Genomic DNA, 23,995 nt, shown 5'->3' with positions numbered 1-23,995 from the left:
CTAGCCGGTAACAGAGCCAGGGGAACCTACATTAGTTTTGGATTTATCTTTTGATTTTGCCTGTCTTCTTCCAGAGAATCTGCATTGTAAAATTGTTACAGTGTTGAAACATACAGCTTCAAAGTGAAAATAGAAGGTTAAGAAAGAACTGTAAAAGCCGAGGGAAGGGACTAGATGGGTGTTATCAACTGAGAGAAAAACAATAAGAATGATAAAGACAGGCTGTTCCTGATCACAGCAGCTGCAGACAAAGAGTCTTGCATGCTTCTGTGGACTTGCCTCGTTTATTATTGCCCATTCTAAAATTGATGATGTGACTAAATATTTATTTCCTTTTCCTTTTCTCTTTTCATTGAATAATATTAAAATAAAAAGGCTGCAATGCAATGACATTCTGTTCTGGAACAGGATATCACAGTTAAAAGTAATTTTGGGGGTTTTATACAGTTGAGATCAGAGGTAAAAGTAAGCCAGTCAGTAAGAAAGTGCCTTGCTGGGGTCAGGGCCTTAATGTTGTCCTGTCCACTTTGCCCAAAATTGAGTCTTGCCTCCCAGAGAGCTCTAGGCACATGAGGACAGCAGCTGGGACCCAGGTGCACAGACCCAGCAGCAGGAGAGACCCAGATGCATTGGGCAGGTGGCAGGAGAGGTCCAGGCATGCGAGATTGATAGCCAGGATCCTAGAAGCTGGGCAACGATCTGGGGAGAGGGTGCTGCAGCACCCACTCCATGCTTAGCCCTCTTCTGCTGCCTCTGAGCACTTCCCCATCATCAGGAACAACCATGGGCTCAGTGCCCGTTGGTGTCCAGTGCCTCCTTCACTATTTCCTTCCATCTTTCCCTGGCCAGTGGAGAGTGGCTTAGTTTCTGTAGACTACTATATCATCTACCTATCCTTTACAGGGTCTCCCTCTCCTATTCGAACCATCCATTATGTCAAATACCAGGGTCTTGACTTTTTGTTTGTCATTCATGCTGCAGATATACCTGAATAGCTGTAACATCTGTTGTATAACATTCTGCAGTAGGTTCTCTTTCAGCTGTATCTTCCTACGTAATTCCTCATTGGTGACCTTCTGCATCCATCCTATTCTCAGGATCTTTCTATAAGAACTCCTCTCCAACATCAGTATTCTTCTCTTCAAATCTTTCATTATCACCCATGTCTCACATCTGTACAACATGCTGCTGAATACACACATTTTCAAGATGCCCAGCTTTGTTCCTAAGCTAATCGCTTTGCTTTTTCAGACCTTTTGCTTCGCCTTCAAACTCGCTCTTGCTTTTGCTATTCTGGTTGCTCTTTCCTTCTTACAGTCTAGAAGATCATACGTCATGTTGTTCCCTAGATATGTGATCTCTACATTCACTAGTTTGATCCCATCTATGCTGATCTTCCTTCCTATTTCCTCATCTCCAAATACCATTATTTTCATCTTAAATGTTCATAATCACGCCATACTGCTTCCCTTCCTTGTTTAGCATCTGCACTGTTCTTCCTAGCTTCTCTTTATCTTCCTCAATGATAACTATATCGTCCACTAACCTCAAGTTGTTAATTCTTATCCCATGCACCGATGTCCCTTCTACCTCTTCCTCAATCTTGTCCATCACTCTCTCTAGGTGTGTGATGAAGATTATCATCGATAATGGATCTCCTTTTCTCATACCTCCAGTCATTCTAACCAACTTCCCAACTCTCCATATGTTCTCACCGCTGGCTCCGCATTGTTGTTGATAACCTTCAACAACCGTGTTAGTTGGCTATCCACTCCGTATGACTCCAACACTGTCCAAGTCACTTTCTGATCTTTATTGTCAAATGCCTTCTGAAAATCAACAAAGCAATTTTGTGTGTTCTTGTTCTTTCATTAAGCTTTCTCTGCGATCAATCTTAGTGCCAATGTCTGCTGTACGGTGCTTCTGCCTTTCCTGAATCCCACTTGCTCATCCACTAGATGCTCTTCTATCTGTGATTTCAGTCTCTCCATCAGTATCATCATCAGTACCTAGCCTAGGTGACTTCTTAGGACAATCATTCTGTAGTGCTTCCTTTCTTGTGTATTGTCACTAGCACAGATCTTGTCTATTCCTTCGGTGCCTTCCCTTCTTTCCATGCTATAATACATAGTTGGTGTACTTCCTAAATCATATTTTCTCCACTCTATTTGATCATCTCTCCCATGATCTTGTTCTTTAGCCGTTTCACTGCTCTTTCTACTTCCTCTTTCAAAGTATTGGTCTTGCTTTTGATGCTGGGCAAATATATCTCTTCTAGTTCTTCTGTCAGTCTCTCAGAGACACTCGGGTCCAACTGTGCTTTATACAGATTGGTGCAATATCGTCTCCATCACTGTACAACCTTCTCCCTGTTCATGAGCACCTCATTGTTCTTATCTTTGATCGCCATCTCCTTTGGCTGCCACTTCCTCTTAATATTCCTAGTCATTTTATACATCTCCCTGGTCTTACACTCACCATAATACCTCTCTTTATCTTCATGGTGCTCCTCTAACCATTTCAGCTTATCCATTCTGGCCGCTTTCCTTACCTCATTGCGTTTGATTTTTTTTATTGCTGTTCCGCCCTTTCAGAAACATCCCTTCTCTTGAACCAACTTCAGTTTGTCCTGTGTAATCCATTTCTTACTGATCTTCTCTTCTTCCGGAACCGTCTGCTCAATTGCCTCTTCTATCGCTATGGCTAGCCCTTCGAGTCTCTTATCTAGGTCCTTCTCTGTGCCTGCATTCCTGATCTTCTCTTTGAACACTGCTCTGTACGCATTCCCTATTTCTCCCTTGCCTAGCCTCACCACATCTTTGTTTCTTATACTTGAGTTTCATCTTGATGTTTGCAGTCACTGTGGTATGAGTTTATACCTGCTCCTTGGAAAGTTCGGTACTGATGTTACACATCTTCTCATCAAGATCATATCAGTCATGTTTTTTTACTTCCCGCCATTCGATTGCCATGTCCACTTCCCACAATCCTTCTTTTGGAATCTTGTGTTGCAGATCACCACCTCGTGCTCTGTAGCAAACTCTACTAGTTTTTCTCCTCGTTCTGTTTCTTTCTCCATATCCAAACCTGCCCATGACGCTCTCCCAACCTTCATTATCTGTTCCACTCTTCTCTGATGATCAGTGCATCTCTGTTTGGTATCTCCCCCAGCATCTTTGTCAAGTCTTTATAGAATAGCTGAATTTCTTCCTCCGTACTGTCCGACATGGGTGCTTACACCTGAATGACCGAAATGTTGAACAGTTTCACTTCAAATCTCCCAACCATCATTCTCACACTCACAGGTTTGTATTCTAACAAAGCTCCTCTAGCTCTTCTGCTAAGCAGGAATCTGACTTCTGCCTCATCCTTCGTTTTGTTCCCTGACTAAATGGCTTTGCAACCGCACATATCTCCCCATGGTGTTCAACGCACCTCCGCTAGTCCAACTATATCACATCAGTATCTCTCAATCTCCTTTCAAAGCAGCTCTAACTTTCCAGTCACTCACAGTGTTTGGACGTTCCACATTCCACTGGACAGTATCTGTGTTAGTTGTAATTTTCTTTCAGTAGCTAGCTTGTTGACCCAACCCCAATTGCTTGATTGGTATTGTAGACCTTGTTTATCTGGGCAACCTCTGAGCCAGCATCTTTTATCAGTTAGTTGTTCTGGCATCAGATTTCATTTGTATTGTTGCTTTACGATCAGCACATTGTCATTCATCTGATCAACCCTCCTCCTTCACCCAGGCTTGGGCCTGGCATAGAATGCTTCATGGCAGAGTTGAGCACTGCCCCCACACAGCTCCCATTTATCTGGGAACAGGAGCAGGTCAGAGTCACCAATGGGGACAGCCCCAAGCCTCCCATGCTGCACTCTAGCCCCCTGCCCTAACTCCTGCACTCTCCCAGTGCACCCCAACCTTGTGCCCTGAAGCCCGCTCCTCACACTCCATCCCCACCCCCTATTTAAATTTCTTACAGGTGCTGTTGTATTGCAACCCTCCCACCCCTTACCTAGAGTTCTTGCCCTCCCCCTGGGAGGATGTGGGCAGGTTGTGATAGGACTGTACCTGTAAGAAATTTAAGTTTCTTTCACCCCTGGTTGAGATTAATAAAAAAAAAATTAGGGGAATTTGTATAGAACCATACTAACCTCATATCTGTAGAATTCATTTATATTTTCAGTTCTTTCAGGATCTTATTGAACCATACAAGAATCATGCCTCTTCCAGATACTATGTTTTGTGCTCAGCAGATTAACATACCCCCTGAACTCCCAGATATTTTGAAACAGTTTACTAAAGCGGCCATCAGGACTCAACCTCATGATGTACTGCAGTGGTCAGCTGGGTAAGTAGTATTTTATGGGTAGGCTCACTACAAAATACATCCCAATTAAGGTGTCTGGATATTAAGTATTGAGTGGCATATAAGCTGATGTATTTTATGTATTCTGTTCATGTGTTAAAGATAATGTAATTTTTGATTGAATTTTTATTTAGTGGTGCAGTGTTAGATCTGGACCGTAGCAGCATGAGCTAGGACTGTTACCCAATGCACTGGCTCCTTTCTTTCTTTTCTTTTCTTTTTTTTTTTTTGCATTGAACATCATTATTGGTTTTTCTCAGTAGTAGCCTGTGCAGAGTATTCCCATTTTTTGATCTTTGTATTTGGTAGGGTTTTCTGGAGTAATTACTTTTACACCTTAGCGAAACGTGATATTTCATAGGAAAATATAGAATCTGAAAGGAATTGTTCTGTGTGCTGGGGTTTAACTGGTTAACCAGTAAGCCTCAGCCCATACAGATGACCAGTTAACTGGTAAGTGCTGGAGCAGCTTCCTCGCCACCTATGGTGGGCAAAATGTTGCTGCATCAGGGCCGCTGCAGGTCAGGGGTGCTCCAGTGTGGCTGGGGTAGCTACTGTCTGAAGCAGCCCAGGAGGGTGGCAGGGGAGGTTGTTTCAGTAGCAGTCCTGCCACAGACTGTGGCTGCTCCAGCTGGCTGGAGTATACCTGTCCACAGCACACCTGGAACCTCCACCACAGGGGCTACTATGGATATGCTGGAGCATCCCCAATCCGTGGTGCCACTGTGGGCAGGGATGCTTCAGCCTACTGGAGCAGCTCCTGTCTGCAGAAGGGGGATCACTCCAGCCCAACTGGGCTGCAGTGGCATCCCCAGCCGTTTCCCTCCCCACCCCTATTTAGTTAGGTTTAACCAGTTAACTAACTTTTAACCCATTAACTAATTAAAGGGGATGTGCATCCCTATATTGAACTCTGGATTTACCGTAAGTACTATACTACGTATTAAGAAGATATGAAGTGCAGCTGAAATATGTTACTCTTTGTAGTTTTAATTCTGAAAATGCTGTGTGGATTGTTTTTAGGAAAAGTAGTTAAAGTTGAGTGTTTCTTCATGTCTTAGTCTTAGACAGGTAGCCATGTTAATCTGTATTTTCACAAAACAAAAAAAAGCAGTCCTGTAACACCTGAAAGATTAATATTATTATTTATTAGGTGATGAGCTTGTGTGGGACAGACACACAAAAGAAAGAAGTTTGTATGTTCCATGAAAGCTCATCACCTAGTAAATAATATTGTTAATCTTTAAGATACTACAGGACTGCTGTTTTTGTTTTCTTCATGTCTTATAAGCAACGTACAGTAAGGTCTCCACATTCACGAACTTCAGGTTCGTGAATTCAATTATTTGTGAGCCCGGGGCTCCGGGGCCAGGAGTGCTGGTGGCTGCCACTTCCTGGAGCAGGGAGCACAGACAGCTGCCCATTCCCTGAGGCCCCATGCAGGAGTGCCAGCAGCTGCCCCTTTTACGGGGCTCCAGGCAGCAGTGCCGGCAGCTGGTTCTCCAAGCCGGGGGCGCCAGAAGCCACTGCCTCGCTGGGATTCTGGGCAGTAGCTCCCACAGCCAGGGCTCCAGGCGGGGAGCACTGGCAGCTGCTGCTTCCCCATATTCGCAAAATTCAGCACTCATGAGATTTCGCAACACTGAACCCTTGCGAATGTTGAGGCCCCACTGTACTGTATATGGATAGTGAATGAGACAGAATTCTCTTGTATGGGGTAAGTTTTTTGGCCAGTTTCAGTGGTGACACTGGCTGTAAGAAATAGATGTCTATATCAGCACTCTTATACTTAGTGATATCTGACACAGACTCAGATCCTGCTGTGTTCAAGTTGTGGGTCATCCATAAAATAAATAGGTATAATGGCTACTGTAAGTCTTCACATAAATTCTTCAGGATTGCATTTTGATTTGCAGGTTGGCCTGTTCTGACAATAGCATATGAAGATAGTAGACTAGAGGATTACAGAAATCTATTTTTAAGTGCATTGTTAGAGATGTGTGTGGAAAGCTTAGATATTGCTGTGCTATGGAGGCTCATCTGCCTGAACAATATCAACTCTGCCGTGGCTGGATTTGAGGCCCTGGAATTCCCCAACTGCTTTGGGGCCATTGACGGGACCACAAACCCATCCATGCCCCGGACCACAGTGTGGCATGGTTTATCAATAGGCAGGGGTACCACTCAATCATACTGCAGGCCCTGGTGGACTACTGCGGACACTTCACTGATGCACATTGGGTAGGCTGGCCGGGCACAGAACGCAAGGCGGTTCTGGAACTCCAGCCTCTTCTGGAAGATTGAGGAGGGCACCTGTGTCCCCTGCTGGCAGCTGGCCCTCAGGGATGTGGACATGCCTCTGTGCATGATAGGGGATGCCACTTACCCCCAATGCCGTGGCTCGTGTGGCCATATACTAGACACCTGGACCCCACCCAGGAAATCTTTAACACGCGCCTGAACTGGGCCTGTTTGCTCATGAAGCATGCCTTCAGCTGTCTGAAGGCCCAGTTCCAGTGGTTACTCCAAGTTGTGGGGAACTGCTGTGCCCTCCACAACCTTCAGAAGGGAGAGGGGAATCCTTGCTCCCGCTGGGGTACTTGCCCACAAGCCATGCCTATGAGGAGCCTGGTGCAGCCCCCATTCGCCAGATGCACCAAGATGGGCTGCAATTCTCCCAGGGACCCAATAACCCTTCCCACGCTCTAGAGCACCCCCTTTAGGTGTTTCAGGTCTGCTGCCCCACCTGGCCCCACCCTGGCCCCCCCCTTTGCCCACCAAGCTCTTCACAGCCCCTCCCTGTAACTGGAGACACAGGTGTTGTGAACAAATAAGTCTTGACTTTTAACAGATGAACGTGTGCAAAAAAACCCAAAAAAAGATTTACAAAGTGCAGGAGGAATTAACTTTGTACAGTGCATTTGGGGCTTGGAAGGTGGGGAAATAGGCATCCGTCTAGGTGGGGGTGGTGGACCATGACCCCGTGTGAGTGCAGGACCCCTAGCAGCCCTGGCCGTAGGATCCCCCCACCATGGGTTTGGGGTCCCCATCAGGGCTGGGTAGGGGCTGGTGGCACGGGGAGGTATGGGCGAGGAAGGGCCAGGGCAGAGGCAGGCTCTGCTATGGGAGTGGGGGGGGAGGAGGGTAGGGTGCACCTGGGGGAGTGGGGGGGTGGCTGAGGACATGATCCATTGGGCAAAGGCCAGGACATTTGGGAGGAGGTTTGGTGTGGAAAGGGCAGCTGAGAGAGTGGGAGCAGGGGCCGCAGAGGAACTGGTGGGAGAGGTAGGGGATGTGGGTGCAGGTGGCTGGGGCAGCCAGTACTACCAGATGGCAGTGATGCTATCCAGGCTGGACATCAGCTGGTTCCATGCCTGCGCCTGCCATTCCCGGTCCCTTGCCCACTGTGCCTCATCAGCCCACAGCTGCCACTCCATAATGTCAGCAACCCACCCGAGGGCCCCCTGCTCCTCCTCGATCCAGCGAGGGGCCCACCATCCCCAGGGCCACATGCACTACCATGGCGCTGTGCTGCAACCCAGTGCCGGTGGTCCTGTGGCTGTGCCCATCTCTGGCTCTGGCTCCGGCTCCGGCTCCGGCTCCGGCTCCTCCTGGGAGCTGGCTGGCCCTGGCAAAGAGGCGGGGCTGGCCCAGCCCACTGATGGTCCAGCTGGAGGCGGGACAAGGAGGTGAGATGGTAAGTCCTTCCCTTCACATGGCTCCTGGAGCCTTCCCCGTCCCCCACCCCACACGCATGTGGCTCTGGGCACTGTCCATGGGTGTGGGTGCTGCCTGTGTCCTGCAGGCATGCCTGTGCATGGAAGGTCATAGTCCCTGATGGTGTGTCTGGGGTTGGGCCCTTTTCTGTGGGGCTGTCCCACCTGCAGTGGTGTTGAGGCAGGCAGGCCCCTGCCCAGAGCCCTTTGGGGCTGGCAGTGGGCTGGTGCCTGTGCCCTGCAGCTGTGTGGTCAAATTGGGTGGACCATGGTGCCTTGAGCACATGTACAAATGCTGGGTTTGCAGGGTGGGATCCTGCCCGAGCCATCCTGATGGGGATCGTGGCATGCCCCACCCTTGCCTGCTCCCTTGTACCCTGGGATGGGCGCCCTGTGTGATACTCACCAGCAGGGACCTCATAAAGTTCCGACGAGGGCCTGGAAGTGTCCTGGCTGGAGGAGGGGCCCGACACCATGCAGATGGCCAGGATCCCACTGCTGGTCAGGGAGGCAGGGTTGCCCTCAGGCTGCTGGTGGGACTCTAGCTCTGGGGGGGGTGCCTGCCCAGAGGTGTCCAGGAAGCTCACGGGGGGAGGGAAGTGTCCTCCACTCAACGGACCTGGTGGAGCTCCCTGTAATGGGGCAGCTGGCCAGTTGTGCCCCTGAGTGGTGGGCATTGTCCCAAGCTCAAGTATAGCCCTGCCAGCGTTCCTTAATTTTTGTCCAGACCGGCTCTATGGTTGGGGCAGGGTGTCCCCAGTCTGCCAGGGCTCTTGCAACCCAGCTGCAGCCTGGGGTATTCCGCCTCTTAGCTTCCGGGTCCAGGGCTGCACTGTCTCCTCTGCCCAGAGGTTGATGAGGTCTTGGACCTTGGGGTCCATCCGGGACAAGTCACACCTCCTCCTGGCTAGGAGTGAGTCCAGGAGCTCCTCTCTCTGCTCTCTGATAAGCCAGGCTGCTGCCATCCCCGTGGAGTGGCAGCAGGGCATGGCTGTGGGCAGGCTGCAGGCACACACGCTGGCTGGGCTGCTCGCATGCTTCCTGCTTCCTACTTCCTGGTATGGGGTTTCCAGGGCTATTGTCCCTTTAAGGTTGGCTGGAGAAGCAGAACATAAAGCTCTGCTTGCAGTGGACAGAGCATCTCCCAGCCCCAGGTGGCTGATGCCATGGAGGACCCCGCTGTCAACAGAAGAGCATCTACACTGCTATTGTTGAATCTGTCTAAAGAGGCGCTATGCCTCAAACTTTCAAGACAGAACTCTGCCAGCAAAACTGCTGCGTTCTGTTGACAGATTCTGGGCAGAACACATTTGTAGTGTGAACGCTCCCTAGTTTTGTCGACAAAACGCCATATTGTAGCCCCAGCTATAATGTTTATAAATCATTCTCCACTGCCACCAAGGAACACAGAACATTTCATGCACAATTAAAATATAATAATAATTACAGGAAACTCTTTCATATCTCACATTCTATTATCCAGAACTCCTAAATAACTGGCATTTAACCATAAGTAAATTTTAGTTACATTTTTCATAAGTGCAGTATAATGAAAGTAAATACAAATAAATACAGCAAATACAGTAAAAGTTTCAAGTGTACGATGCTACTGTTGTTGGTAAATAAAGTACTTTGCATGCATTTTTGTTTGTTTTGTAATATCTAATCTTGTTTTTCTTTCGTGTTATGCATTGCTGGCTATACCTCTCTATTATCCAGATTATTTGAATATCCAGCAACCTCACAATCCCGAGGCTGCTGGTTATGAAAGTTTACCATATGACAGTTTCAAACACAGTGACTTGAATTAAAAAGGAAGATGGAAATGGATAACAGAGTACTTTGTACTAGAAACTAACTGAAGTGGATTTCTCGCTTTCGTGATGACATAGATTCGTCAGCAGATTTTTGAAAAGATTGTTTCTGCTTAACTTTTATTTACTGATAAACATTCAAATTTATTAATATTCCTATTAAAATCTAGGTATTTCTCAGCTTTGTCAAAAGGAGAGCCTCTTCCTGTAAAGGACAGGATTGAAATGCCAGTAGCAACACAGAAAACAGATACTGGGCTGACACCAGGCCTCCTTAAAGTTTTACACAAGCAGGTACAACCTACGCTGAACACTGGATATTGTTAAAAGCTGTCAGTGGAAATGTTCATAGTCACAGCTCATAGATGAGATGAACTGTCAGCAGAACTTTTCATAGATTGTGTGTTCCTTTAGACTATCAGTCAAGGAAAGGATATCCTACAGATTTCTTTGGAGGGGAGGGAGCAAAAAGTGGCTTTATAGTTTTGTACTCTTAGTTTTGTGATAATCTCCAGGGTGTTTTCCTAAGTTTTACTGATGGTGTTGTGTTTTATATTTACAGCTTTCTCCAAAGGGCCGTGTAAGCATGACAGAACTAAACAAAAAGTGGAAACATCTGTGTTTGCCACTGGAACAACTGAAAGCCCTCCTTCAGTTGGACAATTTTGGTGAAGAGGTAGAATGGATGAAAGTTCTCGCACTTGGCTGTAGCATACTTGGTGGGGTATGTAGACATGTTAAAATCTTTTATAATCAAAATGAAAAGACCATGTAGCAAGCAGACCATAGACGATCTACTGGAAATAGACTGTAGATGTAGATGTTATTGTATCAGTTTAAAACCCCTGTATTTTGTACAGTAAAGGCAGGCCATGTGTTTTTGTTTGTTCATGTTCAACCTTAGCTTGGGGTGGGAAGGCAGGGGTTCAGCCAGGTGGAAGAAGGAGGGATAAGAGTGCTGCTTCTGTCGCCTGTTGTAATATCAGTACAATAGCAAGTATATGCTGCGGGAGGACATGACATGAAAAGTAAGGTGATCCAGGAATGCCACTGATTGTCATAAAAATGATAGCAAATGAATGAGGAGAAGGAAGAGGGAACTGAAAGATTCACCATGAGTCTATTTTGGCAGTTCTTTTCAAAACAAAATGGCTATGTCTATACTAGCCAAAAACTTCGAAATGGCCATGCAAATCGCCAATTTGAAGTTTACTAATGAAGCGCTGAAATACATATTCAGCGGCTCATTAGCATGTGGGCGGCTGCGGCACTTCGAAATTGATGGGGCTCCTTTTCGAAAGGACCCCGCCTTCTTCGAAAAGGAGCCCCATTGGGCCGAGCCACACGGCAGCGAGCTGTGTCAATTTCGAAGTGCCGCAGCCGCCCGCATGCTAATGAGGCGCTGAATATGTATTTCAGCGCTTCATTAGTAAACTTCGAAATGGCCATTTGCATGGGGGCTAGTGTAGATACAGCCAACAAAACAAAACAAAAACCAAAAAAAAAAAAAAACCTTCAAAAATAAAATGGCAGTGGCTGTTCATAGTTGTGTCGTACATTAATCCCTTCAAAAATTTGGTCACTAAAGTGCTTTAAAACAACTGTTTTCTGAATACAGTTGTACAATCAGATAAAATAACACTTACATTAATTTTTTTACGTTTTTTTAGAAAATGGTAATAAAATATAGTATTGGTAACACAAAAAGATATTCAGGTATTTAAAAAAAGCATCTTTGATGATTATTAATTAACTGACAAATAAAGCCCTAAATGTGGCACATGTCTGCCTGAGAGACATAATCTCTTCATGAGGAATTGAGGCTTAGTAGTGATCAGTGGATGTGCTCTACTTCAGTTCCCCATTTCATTGTTCCTAGCAAGAAGCATTGACATCTCTCATCTGATTTGTCATTTAAAGTCCAAAAATAAATTCCACAGGGTCATCATATCACTATGAGCTGGACAGCACAAGGTACTTTATCTGTCCTTCAAAGTATCTAATAACTTGAATACTCCTTTATTTGTCTCTTGACTTGACTCTGCGTGATAAAACATTTATATCCATATTCCCTTATACCTGACAAAACACATAATATAATAAGAGAACTAGTACATTTATTTCCTTTAATCATAATACTGAGTAAATGATATTTATAGATCATCAAGGTCAGAGTTAAAGTAGTTTTCAGGTTACCTTTCAGTTTTTATAATTGAAGTTCAGCCTTAACTTAGAATTTCCTGTGTTTCTAACTTTTGAAAAACAACAGTAATTTTATGAATATGTTTAATAAAATATTACATGACTTTGTAAGTCTAAACTCTTGTTTTATAACTCTTAATCCGATAATTTCCTTGTCTTTTAAAACAAATTTGAAGCTTTACACATGAAAGCTTGAGGGAAACAAACTTGCTATAGCACAATAGGGAGAGTTGTAGCTAGGCCAAAATGTGAGGGTGAGAAGGCTTTGCAGAAATTATAAATTTTGTAGACCATTAGAAGTTCTGCAGAAGGTCCTCCCAGCTTTCACAACGTTGGCGGGTTTAACCAAACGCTTGTATGAGAGGGCTGATTGGTATTTAGAAAGTGGGATTGTGTATCAGTTTGGGTTTCCAGTTTTAGTTACCTAAAGTTGTGAATAACAGGGTTTGGAATATAGTCTAAATGTATTCAAAATCTGGACTATATTTGATTATTTTTTATAATTTACTGGTCTGTCACTAATAAATGCTTATTGGTAGAAAATTGATCATTTACTTGTTAGTAAATCTCTAATTTTTGTCTCTGCCATTGTTTTTGTGGTCTTTAGTTATGGTTTTTTTTCACCCCAACCGACCTATAGTAAACTCTTTCGTATCCATCAGCTGCAGAACTGTGAGGTTGCTGGCTATTTACATATTCTGGATAATAAAGAGATATACCTAGCAATGCATCACACTAAGGAAAAGAATTTCCAGTCTGCTTTAGAAAGAGAAACTGTTGAACTCTCTTTCTTATTCAAATTCGACACATTAACACGTGGTTTGAACACATGGTTTGAACACGTGGTTTGACTTCCCCCCACGCACCCCTCTGCTCTCTGATTGACTCACCTTGATAATTTTTTTCTGATTTGTCAACTTTGATTACTGCTTTTTGTTCTCTATGCCTTAAATATTGAGTCTGTTCTGGTATGGCTATGGTCCGAAGAAGTGGGTCTGTCCCACGAAAGCTCACCTAATAAATTATTATGAATAGTTAACAGAGAGGAAGCCGTGCTAGTCTATACACTATCAAAACAAAAAGCAGTCAAGTAGCACTTTAAAGACTAGCAAAATAGTTTATTAGGTGAGCTTTCGTGGGACAGACCCACTTCTTCAGACCATAGCCAGACCAGAACAGACTCAATATTTAAGACACAGAGAACCAAAAACAGTAAGCAAGGAGGACAAATCAGAAAAAGATAATCAAGGTGAGCAAATCAGAGAGTGGAGGGGTCGGGGGGAAGGTCAAGAATTAGATTGAGCCAAGTATGCAGACGAGCCCTTAAATATTGTCTGTTCTGGTCTGGCTATGGTCTGAAGAAGTGGGTCTGTCCCACGAAAGCTCACCTAATAAACTATTTTGCTAGTCTTTAAAGTGCTACTTGACTGCTTTTTATTCTAATAAATTATTATGTTGGTCTTTAAAACGCTACTTGACTGCTTTTTTTTTTTTTAAGGAAAAGCAGATATTAAGAAACAAACAAAAATATATGCAGAGTACTTTATTTACCAACTAGAGAAGTATTGCGCACACTAAACTTACACTGTATTTGCTGTATTTATTTGTATTTACTTTCACGATGCTGTACTTATGGAAAACATAACTCAAATTTATTATGGTTAAAATGCTGGTTATTTGAGAGTTCCAGATGATGGAATGCTGCATATCAAAAAGTTTACTGCATTTCTGAGCAAAATTCCTTGTGGAATTTTTATAAATGTTAATATATATGGCTTGATCCAGGCCTAGTGTCCACTAGTTCAGATTGCTGCATCTGTAAGGAGTCCCACTGAAGCTACAGGGAATTCTTTTTTTAGTACATCCTTAATTAACAGTTGGGGATGTATTTATTTTTATCAAATGTAATCTTCACTCTGAATTTTCTGGGGTTTTTGGCATTTATTTTCAACTGCAACATTCTTAAGTATTTTTCTGCCTTAAATTATTTACAGCCTTAACTTCAATTTAATCACATTTACTCCATTTAGCCATAGAGCCTCCCAGCTTGAAATGACAGACTTGGGCATGTGGCGCTCACATGAACACACTGACCGTAGTCATGAAAATTGCTCTTTGAGGTTGGCTTGGGCCATAATGCCCACACCCCATCCCTAGACTTCAGAGGCCAAGCTCTAGGCTGATCCACATCTTTGAAGTGCTGTATTGTTAGAATGAGTTTGTGAAATCTGCAGGCCCCTGACTCTCAACTCAAGCTGGGAGGCTTGCTTTCACAGAATGTATAGATGTATCCACAAGGACCTTTCCAAGGATTGGAGATTAATTGGTTATTGTGAATGCTGCCATTCACAGTATCATGCCAAAATGTCAGCTGCCACAACAATGATCTAGACAAATCTAGTTTTTCAGATTTATTGAGCTTTTTAGTTGTTTTCGCCAATTTAGTGCTGTCCTCACTAGCACCAGGATCAGATATATTGAAATAATAGTTTACAGATGAAATGGCAATTTCTTTACTTGGTTATATATTAGTAAATATGGCAGTGGACTGGTTTCTGTCTAACACGGAGCGGGCAGAACACTGGTGTTCTGTGAGCTATTGCAAAATATTCCACCACTGAAACTGAGTAATGGCAGGCTCTTCCCCATTCTCAGGGAAAAAAATAATTTTTGGGATGTTTTATGTCATCCCTGCTATATTTGTTTTCTTAATATCTGGTTTCATTATTATTTGTTGAGTTGTGTTTACTATACAATCATTCAATTAATATTATTATGAAATATTTTTCCATTTAGTAGTGTTCCTAATTGTTAGTACGATAACGTAAAAAAGATTAAGTGCTCCCCAGAAAGCACCATGATGTCCAAGTGTTCCATGACCAGAAAAAGTTGGGAACTGCTGGTCTAACATGATGCAATTTATTGCTTGATACACTGTTCTTCTTTTACATTGAGTAGAAGAATAGTAGAAAGACACCAGGATCTATTCTATACTAACAACATTTTTAGCCACAATTCACCAATAGTGCAGTTCTACCAGTGCTAACATTGGTGAAGGCAGTAATATGAAAAAGGCTCAGACATTTTTACTACTTTGTATCTTAAGCCAAATTGTCACAATAATAAACATGCCTATATCCTGTTTACATCACAGCTTCCATCACCACCATTACTACTTCTGGAGCTGCACTGGAGTGTGAATTGTAGGTAGAAATTTTGTAAGTGTAAAAGAAGTTTTGATTCTGTTCATACTGAATTTCAGAAGCTGACGGTCTTTCATGCAATATTACACCATAGTGAACAAAGGATGTTAATACCTTCTGATATTATGTCTCTCTTTTTTTCTTGGTTGGGATCCTGTTAGTCTTTACTGACTTCTATGAAGTATGCCTGTGAAATTCTAACAACTGATCCAGAGGGTGGACCTGCTCGCATTCCATTTGATACATTCTCATTTATTTATACATATCTGGCTAGTATAGATGGTGAGATACCAGACTACAATGTTGAAGCTTTCCTCAGCGCTCTTAAAGGACAAGTGTAAGTATAAATTTGGGCTTGGAGCATGCATCACCTATTGGTTCATTCTGGTTTCACAGGTCTCTAATTTTAGGCAGATAATCTCTCTTTCCACTTCACCTTCTCTTTTTACTTGCCTAGTAGAGAGCATAATAAATATCAAGGACAAGGTTTTTCAAAAATGGGTGCCTCAAGTTAGAGTTTGGTCAGTGTCAGTGTCAAGAGTTTGAGCCACCAGTTATTCTTCCAGATGTTAATGTTTTCCAGGCATTAGGTTAGGTGAATTATGGTACTCACTAATCCAGGTACAAAGCTATGAACATTATTTCTAACATTAGCATGCTGTTATTTGAAATCACATCATTTTAGAATTTCTTAAGTTTTGCCACATATGTTGAACTGAGGAAGGGAAATAAACAAGCTTTTCAGGGCTACATCTACACAGCACCCTGTACTCAGAATAAGATATGTAATTTGCAGTATGCAAATTGTGTATCATATTTTGAGTTTATTTCAAAACAGGCTATTTTGGCACAGCACCATATGTTGAAATAATGGGCTATTTCAAAGCATCCCTTACTCCTCCTGCAACAAGGAATACAGGGAGACCAAAATAGCACACCTGTTATTTTGCAAAATATTTGGAAATAATGTGCCAGTTTCAAAGACGTGGAGTAGCTATTTCAGGATACCTCGATATCCCGAAATACCTCGGTCATGTAGACCTAGCCTAGGAGTACACATGTGAGGACTCTGTGAGGAGCAGCTGCGATGAGGAGCAGCTGAAATTGACTAGAGAAATGGGTAAAAGTTATCTGAGGACAATCCACAGATGCCTGCTAGGTGGTACAAGAGGAATACACTCATGACCAACTACATTGAATAAAGTAGATTTTATAAGGAGATCATTCACTAGTGTGACTGTTGTACTGTCTTTGCATTGTCTACGTCTGAAATTGGCAGAAGTAGAATTCTGCTGCAGATTGCTGGAGATGATCTATCACTATAATTTCAGTGTGATTGTTCAGGAAAGGAACATCTGAGACTAGACCATAACTCTCATGATTTTTGGGTGTTTCCGTTTTTTAAATATTAGCCATGACTTCAAACCACTGGTAAATTGTCCTTGCTTAGACATGATCTCAGGTCTTCATTTACTATTACCAGAGTCTGTTCTATCACTCTGCTGCTCTTGCTGCTGCTATAGATTAATAAAATCATTTCAGAAAAGTATTACATTAGTTCCTCACAGGTTAGGCAAAGGCAGTCTGTGCTGGTTAGGAGTTCTGATATCAATAACAGTTATATTCATTAGACATTTTAGATGTTGGCTTCCTTAATAATAATTGTGTTTTTATAAGCACTGGGGCTGTGTCTACACTAGCTTTGCACTTTCAAAAGAGGAATACAAATGAGGACATAGAAAATGCAAATAAGGTGCAGCTTTACGTATTGGTTCCTCATTTGCATATTCTTTCAGAACTTCTTTCGAAAGAAGAAGAGCAGTGTAGATGCAGGTCTTTCGAAAGTAAACCCCCATCTTCGAAAGAACCTTTCTTCCCATTTTTTTTGTTTCAAAAAGAAGGGTTTTTTCGAAGACAGGGTTTACTTTCGAAAGAGCCACATCTACACTGCTTTTCTTCTTTTGAAGGAATATGCAAGTGAGGCACCAGATATGTAAATCTGCACCTCATTTGCGTTTTCAATTTTTGCATTTTCATGCCTCTTTTGGAAGAGGAATGCAAGTGTAGACAGCCTGTATGTTCAGGGCAACACAGTTCTTGCTTCGGCTTCATCTGATGCTGATCACTGGAAGACAGTAGATACCGCTAAGGCTGGTAGAGAAAGAGGGACTGTGTAGAGCTTGTTAGAGAGTATCTGATTAGTCTCTTATCACACTGGTCATGCTTCCAGCTGGTGTCATGTATTCCAACAGGATATAAGAATGGGATTGAACATTATGAGAGAATCCTGTTTGTCTTAATGGACTTAGACCCTGAGTCACAGAGATAGAACTGTGCCCCAGAAGTGTGATGTCTTGGTTTCAGATCAGATCTGAAAGGAAATTTGCTGAGCTCTTGTGTGGGCTGTATACTGCTAGAGTGTGTACAGTAAACCCTCGAAATGCGTGAATTCCAGTTGTGCTTAACTCGCATTAACATGAGTTAAGCGCAACTCAAAATCCTGCTCCCCTAGTACTGGCTCAACCCCACTGGCTCTGCACAGCCCTGTGTCAAACCATGCTCCTCTGTCCTGCTCACCGCCTGTGCAGGGTTCTGGCTCACCCCCGCACCCAGATCTGGCGCCAGCTGTGGCTCGCCACCCCCATGTATGGCTCTGGCTCAACCCACCCTAGCCCCAATTCAAACCCCTGCTGGCTCACCACCTGAGCACAGCTCCAGCTCACCTCCACCATGCATGGCTCTAGCTCAACCCTCCCACCCCCTGCATGCAGCTTGAGTTCAACCTCCCTGCCCTGGTTCAAGCCCCCTGTGGTCCAGCTCACCACCCCTGCACGTGGCTCTAGCTCTACCCCCCACAACAGCTCTGGCTCAACTCTATCACCTGCTTCCCCCTGCAGCCCTAACCCACCCCATGCTCAACCCCCCTACCCCCCATGGCCCCAACCTACCGCCAAGCCTAACCCTCCCCAACTAACCGCCCAACCCCAGGACGTACCTTTTAAAAGGAGCTCCAGGTGCTTCTGCTGCTCGCAAGCTGCAGAACGTTTTCTGCTGGGGAAAAAAGCCATTCCCCCCGACATATGTGAAATTCCAGTTACATAAGGGTGCATGGGAACACAGCCCTTGCATAAATTGAGGCACTACTGTATATTGATCCAGTTTATGGAGCTCTGTGTCATCTGGGTGAATCTGAATGACTTGGTTAAGACCTCACTTTCATCAGCGTTTGGTTGGATTATCTGACTGTCACCTTGCCTCCCTGCCAAACTTTGGATTCATGAGCTAGAATCCTTGACCCCAGTGATGTTGTTAATGGCAAATCTTCCATGTTATGTATCCTGCTGTAATGAGTTGTACCATAATGTATCTGACAATGTCCTCAACCCAAATTTCAGTGAGGTAGGCTCGATCAGTTGTCTTCTGCACAGTCAGGCCCTATGTAATGCAGACTTTATTTTTTAACAGATCTTGTGTTCATGAGTCAGAATTATAGCCTTTGAATTTTAGTATGTGAGATTGCAAGGATTATATTGACACATCAAGTCCAGTGCCCTGCTGTTGCAGGCAACTCCATTATATAATCCTGTCGTCCTTGCCATGGCCAGGTTTGTTTTTGTAGCTATGCACTAAGTTTCAAGTCCTCAGGCTGGATGAATCTTTTTGTTTTCGGTTGCCGCAGTGCTATCAGGACTGGGGAGGGTGTATACATGAGGGGCATGAATTGTTTTATTGTATTTGTCATTTCTTTGATGTATTTGATCCTCAATCCTTGTAATATTATTACTCTTGTATGCTATTGGCATAGTCCTGATCCCTGACAGGGCATATTTCAGACACCTGAATATTTGAGTAAGGCATTTCTGCTGGAGGAAGACAAGAACATAGATTACTCACTTTGTGAGCTGTGGGTGTATGCCGACAACCTATTTCATTTGTGCCTGTGCTTAGCTCTTGTCTTCAGGTCCTCCTTGTGGAAGGTGCCAGCAGGATTAATATAGTCACTACCCCAAATTTATTGACCTGAAGTGTGTGTTACTTTGAGATTTCTTGTCTCTGGAGCATCCTTGGTGAGAAGATAAATACACTAGTGTCACCCCTCTTTAAATTAACATATTGATCAGAGTTCTTGTCGCAACTTAGGATGACTATAGAATTGCAATCATACGTACAATTGTTTGTATTATTCTTTAACATAATGCAATGATTTAGGTTTGACTGAACTCCAGCTAAGTGGTTATACAGTTTTATGTTTAAATTGTTAAACTTATTTATCCTCCCTTGTTAAGTTTATGAAAACTGAAGATAATAGCCTCTTGAGAAATGGCTTTCACTTTTAACGATACATTACTAGACTACTGTCACCTAGTCTGTAGCACCTGTAAAGAAATGACCTACTTTAAGACACTCCAGTTCTGTTGGCAGACCTTTTTGAAGAAGTTTGGCTTTCATAGCATCAAATTAGTTTTAATCTCCAAGAACCCTTTCAGAATCCTTGGTTTGATTCTGCCTTCACCTTTTTTTTTTTAAAAAAAATGAGCTCAGTGAAAGGAGCTTTATGGAACCTTTGTCCACTTGACTTTAGTGAATTTTGGAAACTTTATTTGACAAAAGTCCTAAATTCTGTATTTTAAAATTTGGCTGATAGGTTACTTCATGCAAGAAAAATGTTTCTAAAATGTGTAATGTTACAAAACCAGGTTGTATTGTATGTTACAGTTGTAATGAAATATTCTAAACTATGCAAAAAGAATAGAGTTTAAGAGAAAAATAACTAAGAAAATGTGTATCAGAGGAAGAATGTGTGTAGGTTTAAAAAGTTCAGCCACTTGTGTCATTGTAAAAATAAGTAATTTAATGAAAATATATTTATTTTCTTGTAATTCAGAGCACATAAAGGAGATCTGGTTGGAGTTTCAGATTTCTTCATTCCATCAAAGAAGGTTTAAGAGAAATATAACAAGGACTTAATCAAAGAGAAAAATACTACCCATTCAGAGCAGAACTTTAATAAAGTCCCATAATGTTTAACATTAGCAGTTACCACAAAATATAGACTTTGATTTACTGATATACCATTTGCAGTGTTTTGTTTTTTGTTTTGTTTTTAAAGGAAAGCTGAATAAGAGATGTGTCTTAGGATTTATTTGTTTTCATAAACATGTAATTTTAGCTCTAGATTTTTTTCAGATAAATAGAAATTTTTTATGTCATTAGCAGTTAAGGACATTTTTGGCTATATTGTGAAACTTACTGCCTATCAGATTAAAAAAAAAAGTGGCTTTCTTAAAGAGATACTGGTATCTATCTCCATAAATTGATCACAGTATTTTTGTCTGAAAGCCATATTTAAAGAACCTCAAAGAGCTTTGCTATTTATTTGTAGTGCATGTCCTTATACATAATTTTACCCAGCAGGCCTACCTCAATAAAGAGAACAGTTGTCCTATGTTTTCATGTTATGTTGTAGTGTCCCATAACCTTCCTATGGGACACCTAAAATATCCTGTTCTTTAGGCAGTCGTCCACATGTATTCCACTTTTTGTTAATATGTTCCCCATGCACAGGAGATCAGATTCTTTTGCATAGCAATAACTACTGGGGCCATGCCTGCACAAGGGTATGCACACGTGCTTATCCTATCCTGTCCCATCCCATCCAGGACATAAAGTAGGGAGTAGGCCCATCCATTACAACTGTGCCAGTGAGATGGAACCTTGGAAGTGGCCACTTCTCTCCACCCTGTGTGATTCTGTTGCTGTTTTGTTTCCTTATTATTATGTTACTATAGTTACTGTAGCATTCTTGAACTCAGGGCCATTGAGGATGACGATGACAGGTCTTTTACTTCTTTAGTGTCGCTGGTCACCAAAACAGTATGGTCTTCATACAAAAACCAGATATGGTTTTTATCACAATTTCACATAGCTGTAGGTTCATGTAGATCTGATACTCTCTGCAATAAAATATGAATTCAGATTGCATACAGTTTGAAATAGCCATTTCATGTGACTTACACAATCATTAAAGACCTTGCCCCCAAAAGGATTCTTGTTTTTGATTCAGAAAGTATGATCTTGTTATAAGCAATTTCTCTAAATAGTGTTACACTCAAGTACTTGTGGTCAGTTTATAATATTTATCTTAATGTAGATTCAGCATTTGTTGCTGTTTTGTGTGATACAACTTCAAGGTTTCTTAGAATAATTTTAACTTTACTGCAGTGAATTGTTACTTATTACTTGATTAAATAAAGTATAGTTTTACTGATAGGAATTGAACACGATCGCTCTTTCTGCCTCAAACTTCAGTACAGTTCATTTAACCCAACTTCGTGTCAAGCAGTCTGTCATATGAAAGGCTGCTATGCAACATCCTACTGGCTTAGCAGGGAGTTGTGTAACCTATAAGCATGAAATGTGCCAGCCAGGAAGGTGCTCCAGCTCATAGATTCGTGGGAATGCACTGTCAATAGAAAAAGTAGAAATATGCAAATGTGCTGTATTCTGAGACAGAGAAGGAATCCAAGAGATTTGCATGATGGTTTCAACATCTAGACTAGGGATAGGTAACCAGGAATAATGGGTTAGCCACATGAGTAGCCATCCTTCATGTAAATGGGGCCATAGCAGCCCACAGCCCTCTGAGGTTCCACACCTCCTTACATTCCCCCCTCCTCTGTGTCTTTCATGCACTGCAGAGCCACGCTTACATGCTCCTCCCACTCCCTCCCATCACTTTCAGAGCACATGAATCACCTGGCTTGCGCTCTCTCTCTCTCTGCTCCTCTGCCTCCCTCCAAGACATGGAATGCCATAAACATCTGATTTGTGGCATTATAGGTCTGGAAGGGAGGATGAGGAGCAGGGATGGAACACAAATCAGGTGATTCACAGTGCTTTGTAAGAGACTTAGGAATTGAGGGATTCTGGTGTCCCAGTGTGCAAGAGGGACATGGGGCAGGGGGATAACCAGAGACTGGTGGGCCACAGGTAGAGCCCCAGTGGGCTGCATGCAGCCCATGGGCCACAGGTTACCCACCACATATCTAGACCTTTATGCAGAAAGTTGATGTCAAATGTGTACAGCTGTAGGTCAAATTTTAGATATACAACTGGCTGCCAGTTCTTTCAGATAGCCATTCACACCTGAAATACTGAAGTGATGTGTGGGTCAGAGGGCTTTATTGATCTCATAACTGCCTCAGCACCAGCAATGGGTAAATGTGGTTTCTTTTCATCTAAACTTGCCTACAATTTCACTCAGATGTAGACTCTGCATAAGGGAATGGTGGAACAGGGGTAGTTAGGTCTTCTTCTGAACCATTCAGCATTGGTCAGTGCTCGAGATACTAGACACAGTGACTATTACTCTCGTGTATTCCATCCCTGTTCATACTGCCATGGGGTTCAGAAAATAAAGACCTCTTACATTTTGAAACTAAGAAACCATATGCACATTCACCCAATTCTCTCTCTCCTGCCTTTGGGAGAGACGCTGCTTTTGGAGGCAGCTGGCTTTTCAGTGCAGTGGAGGTTCAGTATACTGCCCTCATCTGACTGACAGTGCAGTAGTGCTTAGCTCTTCCATGGTGCTTTTCTTCTACTGATCTCCAAGTGACAAGTCGTATTTTCAGTGGTTTTGCCATGACAAATAAAGATTAAGAAATAATATTTTAAAATGTTATGAATATGATTGATTGATCTTTTCCAGAGACCAACAGAATGGCATGGTGCAGCCCAGAAACTTTCTGACCCAGGCCTCCTAGATCTGTTCTGACCAGGCCCTCACCTGGCCATTGGGTGGACTACAATCAGAGTGCCTTTGCTAGGAAGCGTGACTTTTACTCAATAGATCAGAAATCATAGGTTGCAATATAGAAGTTGAAACAGTAAAAGTCTTTGTTCTTACTGTGCTCCATGTGGCTGTTGCTCCATTTTCTTTCTTAGCTTATTTATAAAAACATTAGTCTATTTCTTTCTGATCTTCCTGTCCAATATTGCTAACCTGCACTTTAGTGCAATGGTACTTGGGTATCCCTCCCTCCACTTCCAAATTATGAGACATGAAATGGTTTAAGGATTTTTGTACTGAGGCTGTGTCTGCACTAGGAAATAAAATCAAATTTGAGGTCAACGTCATAGAACTAGATTTTATAAAGTCAATGGTGAGCGTCCACACGTTTAGAAAGTTAACAGTGTCTCCCCCCTTACCTTTGCTAAGTTCAACTGTGTCAGCAGTGCATTGTGGATACCTATCCCACAGTTCCTGAACCACTGTTGCATTCTGGGTTTCTGTGCTAGTGTGTTATGGGGAAAAAAAAGTGCCGCAAGTGATTGTGGGTGTCTGATATCCTCCCAGAGTGCACTGCCCTCACTTCCTGCTCCCACTGGAAACAAACTGCCCAATGCATTTTCACACCACTCCTCCACAGCCTGCCCCGGCACACACCATTACAAGGCCAGTGGCCAGTCCTGAGCCATGTAAAATGCAGAAATAAAAATCTGAAGTTTCAATTTAGAGCTATTGAAAAAGTTGTTCTTTGTTTTTGTTGAACTGCATTTTGATAGTGTTATTTTGCTTCATTTCATTTTGAACTGGCACCCACCTGGTGGTAGGGAGCAGCTGGAGAGCCTGGCAGCTGTTTAGTGGGGGGGGGGGGGCGGGGGGCAGCAGGAAGCCAGAGTGC

At 43.0% G+C, this 23,995-nt stretch overlaps 1 protein-coding gene across 2 annotated transcripts; it reads left to right on the top strand.

Annotated features, from left to right (window-relative positions):
- ROPN1L (rhophilin associated tail protein 1 like) lies at positions 1–23,936 on the top strand. 2 transcript variants are annotated; one of them, XM_074987844.1, is made up of 6 exons: positions 1–7; positions 4,191–4,355; positions 10,074–10,197; positions 10,466–10,627; positions 15,470–15,645; positions 23,020–23,936. In XM_074987844.1, the coding sequence occupies exons 2-6, from the start codon at positions 4,225–4,227 to the stop codon at positions 23,072–23,074; spliced, it is 648 nt and encodes a 215-aa protein (XP_074843945.1). In that variant the 5' UTR covers positions 1–7; positions 4,191–4,224; the 3' UTR covers positions 23,075–23,936. The 2 variants fall into 2 exon arrangements, with proteins under 2 accessions (XP_074843945.1, XP_074843944.1); XM_074987843.1 differs by lacking the exon at positions 23,020–23,936 and adding an exon at positions 20,194–21,875.
- Positions 23,937–23,995: the final 59 nt, after the last annotated feature.

Source organism: Carettochelys insculpta, chromosome 2 (genome assembly GCF_033958435.1).
Source record: "Carettochelys insculpta isolate YL-2023 chromosome 2, ASM3395843v1, whole genome shotgun sequence".
In the NCBI taxonomy this organism is placed as follows: Eukaryota; Metazoa; Chordata; order Testudines; family Carettochelyidae; genus Carettochelys; species Carettochelys insculpta.
This window is presented reverse-complemented; position numbering and strand designations above follow the sequence as displayed.

Excerpts from the sequence above, each read along its gene's own strand:
- ROPN1L (XM_074987843.1), top strand. The coding sequence starts at position 4,225 with ATGCCTCTTCCAGATACTATGTTTTGTGCTCAGCAGATTAACATACCC. Across the intron at positions 4,356-10,073 it reads GTACTGCAGTGGTCAGCTGG|GTATTTCTCAGCTTTGTCAA; the intron begins GTAAGTAGTATT and ends ATTAAAATCTAG. Across the intron at positions 10,198-10,465 it reads TTAAAGTTTTACACAAGCAG|CTTTCTCCAAAGGGCCGTGT; the intron begins GTACAACCTACG and ends TTATATTTACAG.